This window comes from Drosophila grimshawi, unplaced genomic scaffold (assembly GCF_018153295.1).
Source record: "Drosophila grimshawi isolate 15287-2541.00 unplaced genomic scaffold, ASM1815329v1 contig_848, whole genome shotgun sequence".
In the NCBI taxonomy this organism is placed as follows: domain Eukaryota; kingdom Metazoa; phylum Arthropoda; class Insecta; order Diptera; family Drosophilidae; genus Drosophila; species Drosophila grimshawi.
In genome coordinates, this window is record NW_025063692.1 from 1062501 (window position 1) to 1074949 (window position 12449).

The window sequence follows — 12449 nt, forward strand, 5'->3', positions numbered from 1 at the left end:
AGCACTTCAAATGTTAAATGCATAAAACAAGCCACTCGCATTGAACCTTGGAAATAATACTTTCTCGCAGTCTCGCAGGTAATTAGCAAAATAAAACATAAATTTAACTTATGCTCATAGTCAAGTTGGTCAGTGGTTCATTTTATGGAATTAATGACCAAGTGAATAGGTGCGCCTCCCCCACCCCGCCTGCTCTTACTTAAACTCCCCGAAGAGACTGGTCGGCACCACACTCATAAACAATTTAAAGTAAGCCACATGCGTTACTTTCACTAATACACTCATTCATTGGCCCCTGACCCCTGACCCCTGGGCCCTGGGCCGCCGGTCGCTGGCCGCTGGCCCCTGGCAAATGTGGTCTACACTCGGGCAGCTTCAGTAAGCGTTTGTACTTACATTTTCTCCATTGTCTTGTGACCACGCCCAAGGCAAACAAATTTTCCCTCTATGCATTAACATTTCTATATTTTGGTTGGTTTTATGTTTTGTTCTTCTTCTTGGTTTTTCCTTTTTTTTTTGGGGGGTTTTTTTTATTATTATTATTATTTTTGGTCATGGTTGCCATCGCCGTGGCCTAATGGCCGTTTACAAAACGTTTAAGCTACGGTCTCCCGATCCCAGGCCGGCGCCCAGCTCCCATTGTGACCGTTATGAGCGTGTGAATGGCGCACATGTTACGGCGGTGCCGCCCACAAGCTCGGAGCTCCCAGCTACGTGTGGGATATGCAACGGTGGAGGAGGCGTGTGGTTTTCGAACAAAACAAAAAAAAAAAACAAAAAAATGGTTAGGAGCACTGTTAGAGAGACCAAAACATAAATTCACGCAAAATTACACACATTGGAATTGCCGTTAAGCGCCGGGCCAATGGACACCACTCGAGTCCCATGGGTGATGGGCACCGAAAAAAGCAACGCCAGGACCAGCACAGAGGCACAGCACAGTATTGACTGCCTTGCACGGTCAACTGGCTACCCAAATGCCAACCACTGTCATTTTTCATGCCGTTATGGCACGTCCTTCTGTGTTCTTGTTGCAAGGCACAGCTGTGAGCCATCTTTCGATGTCTTCCGTATCATCATCATTCGACATGGCTCAGCCACTCAAGTGGCAACTTTTCGATGTTTTTACTATAATTAGTTATACGGCTCCTTTGTCTTGTAGGTGTTGGTGTATGTACACAATATCCGCATTCATCCACGGGGCGGCGGCAACCGAATAAAGTCAACAATTGCCAAAGCTGGTACTGAATTGATTGGTAATCGATAGCCCGTCACGCAGACAGACTAACAAACAGACAAACAGACAGACAGAGAGACAGGGAGGCAGAGAGATGGACAGAGTGACAGACAGGGGGTGGTTGAGGAGAGTCGGGGCAAGTCAACAGCAACAACTCGTTCGCATTCATCCCACCATGTGGCTTTGTGTCCGCTCGTATTGCCGTGTATTATTGACGTGTGCCATGTCAAAATAAAACATCATTTACTGGCCCAATGTGTGCGTTGTGTGGATTGTAAATAAAGCGCATATTGCTCATACGACTTGTTGCCAACGCCATCAACGACTGTTTCTGTTTCTGTTTCTGTCAGTCGATGACGCTGCTTGTGCTATTCCGTCGCTATTTATACACATCTCAAGATACACCTTTGAATGATTTTGACATCAAACAGCTTTCTCATCGACTGAGGTCGATTTGAGTGTGTTTAATGTAAGATCAGATCGATAAAGGCTAAATTCAATTCAATTCAATCAGAATATATGTCGGTTCCCTTTTTGTCTGTCAATTAGCATATTGAAAACTGTGTTTTAAGGCGCTTTTATTACCAGTTTGTCCAAATCGAGAATTGTTTATCGTTAGAAGCAAGCCCAGCAACTAATTGCATTATTTTGTTTATGCTGACATGCGAACAACAGCATGTTTAAGTGCTTGCCATTTAAGATGAGTGAATTATTTAGTAATTAATCCATTAAATGCATTTAATAATGCTGCTTCAGCACTCTGTCCAACAACAAGTTGATGTCAATTTGGCGTGATAAGTGCGGAACACTTCAAAATATCTCCTTCGACTGATACTCATGCACAATGTGGGTCCAGCTGTCTGGCGGAGAGCTGCAGCTTTACCAGCAGATGCGATGTAATATCCTGTCTGCTTGTTGCAATCCTACAATCTTGCAATCAGCCAGCCACATGCTGCACACTCGATGTGGCATCATCGAGAATTTGCGGCAATTGTCCTTGCCGCTCGAATGGAACCGTGCACACTGCGAAACTGTGAGTCGAACTGCATTTCTGATTTTCATTTCCCCAAAATACCCACAAAAACAACTCCCGCATAAATTCATATGTGCCTCGCAGTGAGGCATCTACACATATATATATAGACATATGTCGATGTTGCCACTGCCACTGCCACTTTTTCTCTCTGCGACTCTCCGCGCTACATGAAATATGTGTGTAATCTCTGCCATCAATATATGTGTTTACAACGCCATTTTAATTGCATTCTGCACACAGACAGCAGCGTAAAGACTCGAAATATTTCCGAATCGGTTTCCCATTTTTATACCTGAACCCATTCATTATGGGTAAAATGGGGAATAATCAAAATGCACTTCCGCCCTCTCTCCATTTGTACACTCAAAAGAGGAAAATTCACATAACTATCCAGAAAGTAAATATCCAAAACGACAACTAAGCTCCAAAATAGCAACCGAGACAGCAAATTTGATTACTAATTTCTGAATTTCGGCAAGGATGCGATTAGAAATTGATTTCCAACAGCAATAAAATCAACAAATTTAAAGAAATAGTAAATCATTTGTAAAAATCTGTCTCGGATGGTAGAAAGTATATCGGTATCTCTTACTTTCTTGTGTGTATTTCTGTATGATTCATTTAATTTCACTTGCGATTGCAGCTGGGCAATATTTTCTTCTTTTTCGTGGCGAGCCATATCGAAACAATTACTGACAAACATATACACATTCTTGTGGCAACCGAAAGTGTAGCTAAAGAGCCATATAGTAAAATTATCATTGGATTTGAAACGATTTAGGAATTATTACTCGGCTATTAAGGTAACCCTGCTGTTGCAGCAATGAAGGTCTTCAACGAGTTTTACAACACTTTGGTAGAGTTTCGACAAAGTTAAGTTCAGTTCAGGATGACTTTTATAGATGCATTTTAAAATGTTTGACATAAAAAATGTGGTTCATTTTAATATGTAGAAATTATTCTACATGACCAAAATTGCTTTGGGATTAGCAGTTGAGAAATACGCTAACAAAAAATAACAATTGATAGCAGGAGATGCTTACAAACGATTCCGTTATTCTCTGGTCAAAAATACACCCAATTTAAATGTGAATCCAATCAAAATCAATGACAGTTTCAAATACCCAAAGCGATTTGCAAATTGAACACAGTTTGCTCGTGAGCAAGCTTAAAAGTTATCAAGTGTAAGTCAGACAAGTGAGGCTTGTAATCCAATAGGCCATGTGGGTTATCAGACGTCACAATCGCCATTTAGCTGCAATCCAAAATAAATCAGTTACACTAATGCCCAACATAGATTATCTTTCACTTTGCTCGACTAATGACCGTGTTGTTTTATTGCTTGACAAATTGGACACATCTGGAGGTATTTCTGCATGCGTTTGTGTGCCTGTTTGTGTGTGTGCGTGTGTGTGTGTGTGTGTGTGTGTGTGTGTGTGTGTGTCTGTCTGTTTGCGGAACGATTTTAAAATCAATTAAACTTGCTAATTCGCCGTCAGGTAAAGCATGGCCAATAGCAAACACCTGTGGACCGAGACACTCAGACACCCAGACAGACAGACAGACAGACAGACAAACAACCAACTAGAGTGACAAATACACACACACACACACACACACACACACACACACATAGAGCAGACAGCATACATACAGTTGAGAATGCCGTTTATTTATAGAATATTGTGGCTACCAATGACCTAACGATGACCCCATCCCGATTGCTGCCCTCGACCAGCCCTGCCCTACCCTGCCCTGCCATGCCCTGCCATGCCCTGTCCAGTGCCGACCGTAATTTGTATCTATTTTACACACACAGTTTTGGGATTTGCATTTTATTGCTGGGGTCATTCGATTCTCGCAACCCATCCGAAACTAATCAAATTTTTTAGCTATTTATTTATTCATTCGTTGGCCTGCCATCAGCTGAAATACGGCACAGTGGGAGTGCAGCCAAACATATATATTGGCTTGTATATATGTATGATGTGTGTGTGTGTGTGTGTGCACATATATAAACTGTATCATTATGTAATTCCCAATTGATTGGCAAACCGGCAACTCAATGAACGGCCTACAATGCTGAGCCCGACTAGGTGTTCCGGGGCTCAAAACTTTTCCATATTGCGCATACGAACCGATGTCTCACTGAGCTCATAAATTGAATTTCAGTTCATTTGTTTGCCGAATAAATAAAATTGAATTCACTCGTCTCTCCTCCTCTACTTTTTGTTGTTGTTGTTGTTGATGTTGATGTTGTTAAAGCTGGCATCAGGTGCAGGAAGCAATTTCGAATTTTGAATTGATGGGCTTTGGGCAAAAGTTATTCGCTCCAAATTGAAGGGACAAGGCCCAAACTTACGGCAAATTTATATGGCCAGAGACGTAACCAAGAACTGCAACTGATTGCATTTGAGCTATAATATTCGCTAAGCTCTAATCTGAGATAATCACTCGTTAGCCGTATATAACCATTTATAATTATTTGTGCAGAGCATTTTGTAGATTATTGAGTTGCACAGCAAAGTGGCAAATAAATTTCATCAAAATGTTGTTTTCTTAGGGCACTGTTTACACTGAAGAGAAAGAGAGAGAGAGAGAGACAGGAGTGAGAGAGTGAGAGAGAGAAAGAGAGATAGATGTACATGAATCGAGAGGCGAGCTCGACCCAAGAGGCGCAAGACAAATTGCTTGGACCAGGACATTAAGAACTGGCAGAACTTGGCAGTAATCTGTCAACACTTTGAGAGCACCCTCCACTGCCAACCCAAGCAGGTGCACCACCAAATGCCCCTCGGCAATGTAATTATTTATATGGCCGTCTGTTGCCTTCAACATTGGTTGCGGTCCGCAAAAGGCATCAGCGGAGCACGAAATGCGAAAAATACTTTAAAAAGCAATTAGTCAACAAAGTTTGAAGGCGCAAAGTTGCTGACTTGCATTTTTAAGTAACCCACAAAGAATATAAATAAAAATATACATGAAAAATAACAAATGTAAAGCCGAATACCCTTTACAGGACACAATATATCTCTCCAAGTCTATACCGCATTTCAAAGATCCAAACAGTCAAATATCTTATGCTTTGCCCAGGATGTGAAGCCGAATCATATTTCGGTTGCGGTTACGGTCTCTGTACGCAACATTTATAAATTGGTTATACATTTTTTCCACACTCAGAAAAAAAATTGACATTTTTTAAAAATAAATTTTAAATATTTAAAATAGTATGGTTTAATAATAATAAAAGCAACTGGACTGCTAATGCGACAGTTCTGTGTGTAGATTAAAAAAAAAAAAAAACAGCGCGAAAGTTAGATTTGTTTTCTTAAATTTATTTAGTAAGATTTATCCTGGAATTAAGAAAATAAAAATGCTGGTTTTAGAAAGACAGAAGATTTCATTTAAGAAATATACTTTCTGAAGGTAAGTGACGATTCGGCACGAAGGTGTTTTTTCTCAGTGCAGTAAATGCCCTATCAAAAAAATGTTAATTTTCGGTTGGAGTTCTGAAACTCAAGTTACGATTCCGGTTCCGGTTTAACACCCTGCTTTTAATAACTTCGAAACGGTTCGGTGCGGCTGGTCAACTTAATCGTTTTATCCAATTTACTTTCCATATACCTGCATATCTTTGGGCTACAGGGTAGAATACATTAATTAAGCCTGGTAAAGTGAATGTAAGACTCTGCTAAAAATAGGAAGCGACATAAAGGAAAAAGGGGGTCATTAGCGCCATAATCAGTTTGAGTTGGCCTGAGTTGGCCAGAGTTGGCCAGAGTTGGCCAGAGCTGGCCAGAGCTGGCTTCGGGATTATGTATGGACGGACAGATGTTTTGGTCTACGATGGCAAGGATGGACTTGGATTTGGATTGCGTGCCTTGTGTTGTTGTCCCGATGTTATCCTGCCCTGAATTATGTCGATTCAACACTTTTAGAATAATGCACAACCCGTTTCGTGTCTTTTGTGTTTGCCCCTCGTCAGCAGGACAGTGAGAGGAAGAGGAAGTGAATTTGGTCCGTGTCGTAGGCTAATTGATAAGTGCGTTGCTTTTAATTGCCCCGACTGAATGCTATACAAAGACGAGCTCTTAGCGTTCCACTGCTGAAGTGCCGGCAACAATAACACTAACAATTAACATACAAAACGTGGGACAAGCTATGGCAAAACTGTTTAGATTAGGGACAAGCTGGTTGAGTGCCTCAACCACGCAAACGTTCCACTTTGCAACCACAGAAATGCTGCACTTTCTATTTGTATTTAAATGTTTTTTCTTTTCTATTTTCTGTTGTGCGATTTTATTTGTGTAGTATGGAAATTGTTTAGCTTGATTGATGCGTGCCATTAATTTAAGTAAATAAGCAGCCAATTAAATAATTATAATCTAGTAGCTAAAAAACATTACAATATGATATTGTTGATGGATGGGTACTCACAATATGTGTCGGTTGTTAAACGATCGATGGTATCCTGTTTCAATTTCGAGCTCTTTTTTCCCATGTTGGTGTTGCTGTTGCTGCTGCTGTTGCTGCTGCTGCTGTTGCTGCTGCTGGTTTTTTTCTCTTTTTTCGTTTGTATTACTGCACCTCTTGACTACACTTGACTGCTATTGCTCTTTAGGGCCAAACTTTAAAGTTGCTCAAGTTTTGTTGTTTACAACTTTTCCATAAGTATTTTAATTTGCTTTATAATATTTATTTAAAACAACAAAAAAACAACAACAATTATGCCAATAACAACAAGTGAAACAAAGAAATGCGCCAATTCTCACTGGAATTTTATTGCGTTAAATACATAAATTGAATGCTTTTAGCGTTCACAATTGCATAGTATTACTAACAATATGTAACAAGAGTCCTGTATCATAACAGTACTGCATTTAATATATTATTGTCATTGGAGCTCACGAAATGTTTTTGAATAGTTATCACGAAATTAGACGGCAATATAGCTAGATTGACGGGCTGACAGGGTCTTTAGATTGATCCATTGTGCTGTGCATTTATCAAGCATAATGGATCACGTCTCTTCTCTCTCCCTCTCGGCAGAGACAATTAATTTGCTCAGTTGTGCAATTTACATGATATCCAACTCTAAGCCAACAGTCGACATTTTGATGAGTCTGGCAGAGCTTGCTTGGGGGTGTGGCCGGCTTGGCTTACTGTTCAATTTGAGAAACAGCCTTGCCGTAGCTGACATCGAATAATGAACACGACACAACATAGCACACACACACACATGCACACACACACACACACACACACACATGCACACACACACACACACAGTAAGCACTCACACGCACATAGCTCACATTTTTCGCATTTCAGGTCAACTCTAGACTCGAACTTTTCATGACAGTTGCCAACGGCAACGGCAACAGCAACAGCAACAACTAAAAATTTGCCAGAACGAGAAGCTGTTGCTAACAAAAGCGCATAAAAACTCAAACAAAAAAAAACACAAAAAAGACAAAAACTTAACCCTGCATATGAAGACGAACGATAAGGGGATTGGGGTAGCAGCTGAGTTATAGCATTGTACGTGGCGTTGGTGCCTGCTGCTGCTGCTGCTGCTGCTGTTGTCTCTGTTGTCTCTGCGGCTGACGCGCATCGCATAAAAATAAGTTGCCTTTGTTTTGCCTGGCACAGACACGAGTGACGATGACAATGATGACGGCAACAGCAACGGCAATGTTGACAATGTCACCCGCAATGAGGCGCATAAAAATGCAATGAAATAAATGCTGTTAATTTTAGACGCAGACAACGGCAGCACAAACAAGTACAACTACACACAACTATTTTATCAAGGCTGCCCCGGTGCCACCAAGTTGTGGTTCTCAAAGTGCGGCCCAGCAGCCAAAAAATCAAAAACACACATTTAACCAGCCCATAAAAGTAGGCAACGCTTTTTGATGTGCCACAAGCATCTTGAGTATCTGCAGCCTACACATATTCTTCAGACATAACCTAAAATAAACAGTTATTTACTTTGTCTTCTTTCTAACAAATAATTCTGAATCCAAGGAAATTGTTTTTTGTTAAAAGTATTTCAATTCCCCACTCTTATTTAATAACTGGATATTAATTAACAGTTTGTGAACAATTAAGTTCATAAATATAATTCACCTGAATCTTTGATTCTTGAATGTATGATGTTTCTGATAGAGAATAGTGATAACAATACTATATATATATATATTTCTGATAGAGAATAGTGATAACAATACTATATCTGTAAAAATTGCATTCGACTATTTTTATAGTTCATTCTGTAGCTGTTTGTTTACAAAGCTGACCGAAGTGACGCTCACTAGCCACAGTAACAGCACCCTCACTCCTACACACACCCACACACACACACACACACACACACCCACACAGTCACTCCTACACACACCGACATACACACACATATTAACAGCAACACAAACGGGCTCTCCTCGGGTGACTTTGTTTTTTTTGGCACACAAGGTATTGGCATTTCCGACTTACCTTGTGTGTGTGTGTGTGTGTGTGCCAGTCCGTTATCTTGTCAGGTGGTCGTATGTTCTAGTGTGTGTGTGTGTGTGTGTGTGTGTGTGTATGGCTCTTGTCTGTGTGCGTTCGTATGTTATGCCGTGCGAAAAGTTTTCTCAGTGTTTCAGTTCTCGTTTTCCGCTTTTGCAAAATTTTTCGCACTAAAAATATTTTTGCGTTTATTTCGTTCACAGTTGGCTGCTAATGCAGTGTTAGACAGAGATGAAGATAGTCGCAACAGCACCCACAGCAATAACCCGCCGCCCACTCAAATCGTGCCTCTAGCTGACTCGTAGGTGTAACTCGACTCTTTTTATCTAAATGAATGTCTATCCAACTTTGCATATGTGTGTGTGTGTGTGTGTGTGCATGTGTTATATGCGTGGTGTGTGTGTGTGTTAGTTTTGTTTTTGCTGCAACGTTTATTTTTCATGCTGTTGCAGTTTTATTGCAGCATTTTTGTGTTCATCTTTCACTTTGGGCGGCCCCTCAAAAGATTTGCAGCCTGCGCGTATGCTACACTTTTTTGTATTTTCTTATTTGCAACACTTGCCAACACTGGCAACTTTGTCGCAATGGCGCTGTTACTAACCTAAACCCCTAAGCCCCTTAGCCCCCAAGCCCCAATCCCATCGCCCTGCGAGTTATTTGAATTAAATGGATTGTAAATTATATTTGTACGGCACTCGAATGGCCGACCAGTCATAACAAATGCTCGTATGAATGTGATTACTTCTGTGAATGCGAATGCGAATGCGGAATACGAGTAATGAAGTACCCGCCACATTAATCTGCATACCCTGTGCATTGACTTGGCCAACATATATATGCATATATGTGGTATATAATTATGAACCAAATATGGCCATGGGGAGAATTGAAGTCATTTGTCATGCTTCATGTTACAGGGTATCTTCAAGTCGCCGACTTGAGTCCAGAGCCCACTCGGCTATAATTTCATTTTTATTTGGCTGCTGTCATTGTTGAAATATTATGCACAGTGAAATCTTGAAATGGGTAGTAAAGGCAACAAATGTGCAAAACAGAGCCTGAAAATGGATTCGTAAAAAGTTTATATTTAAATATATAAATTTACATATTTATATATTGTACATTCTATCAAATTGCACATTTTACATATTAAGATTGAAAGACTATTGAATATATATTCAACTCAATGAACATTTTCTATTCATTTCTAGATTTTATTATACAAGTTATATTTTCAAGCATTACGGATGCCGTTAGTCATAGTGGCTGACTAGTTCTGAGCCAGCTTATCGCCGAAGATATAAACTGTAATCAAATTTAATCGAATTAAAATTGCCGTCAGTGGTAAACTGACTGGCCAATTAACTAACAAATTCAAAATTCAGAATGCAAAGCGATTTGCTGCATGGCCAATTGTTTGGTAATTGATGTAAATTAAAAAGGCACTCGCCGAATCAGTGGCTGTGGCATTTGTTGTTGTTGTTGTTGTTGTTGCCACAATGGGCAGCACCCGATTGACGCTCGGCACGCAAGCATTATGGCATCCAGCCGCAGATTGAGTTGCACTTGCAACACCTACCCACACACCAAAGACCCTCCACGCCCCCACACCCACCTGTCTCTGCTTTATATATATATATATATATATATATATATATATATATTTTCACTTTGTTCACTTTGTATTTATTATGATTACATGGCATTTGTGTGGGTGATTGCACCCATTGAGGTAGAGTGCGCTGCGGGTTCAGAGGGTTCAGAGAGAAAAGGCAACTCATCAGAGTGACAGACTTACAATATGACAGACTGACAGGTGGACATACGAACAGACGAACAGACAGACGGGCAGACGGACAGACAGCAGAAGCAGCACCTGCTGTTTGCGTGGAAGCGAATCAACTTATTTTTGTTTACATAATCCTTGCACGTTGTCTCTTTGTATGCCTGTGTCTCTCGCTCTGTATGTGCATGTGTGTGTGTGGGTGTGTGTGAGTGTGTGTGTGTGTGTTTGTCTGTGTCTGTGTCTGTGTGCTAGCTGGCTGACTGTGCAAGTCACATCGCAGCTTCCACCTGCAGCCCGTTCGAGCTGCGTTGGCTGGACCGCACTACGTAAATTTGGGTCAAGTCTTGTAAGCGTTTCGAATGCCAACCCCTCCTCAGAACCATATATATATATATATATATATATATGTATATATAGTTCAGCGCGATGGGGTTCCCATTTTTGTTATGTGTACAAAAAAAATATAAAAAAAATTAATCTGTTTTAGGGCTTGGCGCAGCACAAAAGCATGCAACACCAACACAAACAAAAAATAAAAAGTAAAAAACACAAACACAAACACAAATACGAATATAAAAATACACATATTTATCGCAAGTGACAAATAAACACTTGATGTTTTGTCCTTTTGTTTTGTGAGTCGGCTTTATCATTGCCTGCTTAGCTGCACATTTGTTTAGCTTTTGTTATTGTTATTGTTATTGTTACTGTTGCTGTTGCTGTTGCTGTTGTTATCATTGTTGTTATTGTGAGTTGTTGCTGCTGAGTGTGTTTCATGTTTTATGTTTTCATTTGCATATTGCAATGTTGGCATATTTTTGTTTTGCTTTTGTTGTCATTTGAATTGTTTATTTTAAGGACCTTTTGTTTATCTCTTTACTTTCACTTGTTTTCCTTACATTTCAAAACTTTCTTCAGTTTTACAACAATTTTTTTAAGGCACTTATTGTGCAAAAAATTGGAATTTCAGAAAAAAAATGTAAAAAAAATAACGATTTATATGAAATATTTTATTATTATTATTTGTTGCTGTTTTTGTTGGCTTATTTGTTGTTGGCTGCGTTTTGACTGCGGTTGCTGCTCTTGTTGTTTTCTTGTGTACGTTCGACGTGGCACCCGCGAGTTGCGTTGCGTTTGTTTGGCGGTCAAATCAACGACTGAAAGCGTTGCCACGTTCCACGAGCGAACCAACCAACAAACATTTAATGGTGTGCCAGATGAGAGCCGTGTGTCTCAGTTCCCAGTCTCTCAGTCCTGCTCCCTCAGCGTGTGCGTGTGTGTGTGTGTGTGTGTGTGTGTGTGAGTGTGACAACTACATATACACAGGGACAAGTACTGGGCCATGCAGTATGAATGGCTGCATAGAGCTGCCAACTCAGCCAGTGGTGAATATCTATACATACATATATATGTGTATGTATATATGTATTTACTGTTCTGCACGTCACATGTGGGGACAGCAGCGGGTTGCGGCTCATTGCCGACTTATATAACGCACACTAGCGCAAACGAATGCAAAAACTCACCACACACAGAGACACAGAGACACAAGAACACACCACGGCACAGCATAGCACACGAAGACACGCTGCTGGCGCGGCAAGCTTTTCACCACACGCACACCGACAGCGACGAGCTGAGAGCGGACGCATCTGTTTGAGTGTTAGCTGCGCTTGTATGCGTGTTAAAAGCTGCACCACGGACAAGAACTTACTCAACAACCAACAGCAACAACAGCAGCAACAGCAACAACAGCAGCAACAACGTCAACTACATACAATAAGCATTGCCTAATATCAGGCGTTTTAAATTGAAAACAAAAAAAAAGAAAGAGTAAACGGTAGCTTAAAATATCTAAGAGAAAAAAGACAAAAATC

The 12449-nt window shown here is 40.5% G+C and overlaps 1 protein-coding gene across 1 annotated transcript in view; it reads right to left on the reverse strand.

The window, feature by feature from the left end:
* The window catches only part of LOC6569528 (frequenin-1), a 14758-nt gene extending 3231 nt beyond the window's left edge, over positions 1 to 11527 (reverse strand). Inside the window, exons 1-2 of the mRNA XM_001995485.3 lie at positions 11472 to 11527; positions 6711 to 6957 (exon numbers count right to left, since the gene is read on the reverse strand). Of these exons, the coding sequence (XP_001995521.1) occupies positions 6711 to 6774 (64 nt within the window). The 5' untranslated portion in view covers positions 6775 to 6957; positions 11472 to 11527. The remainder of the gene's footprint in view (positions 1 to 6710; positions 6958 to 11471) is intronic.
* Between the last annotated feature and the right edge of the window lie 922 nt (positions 11528 to 12449).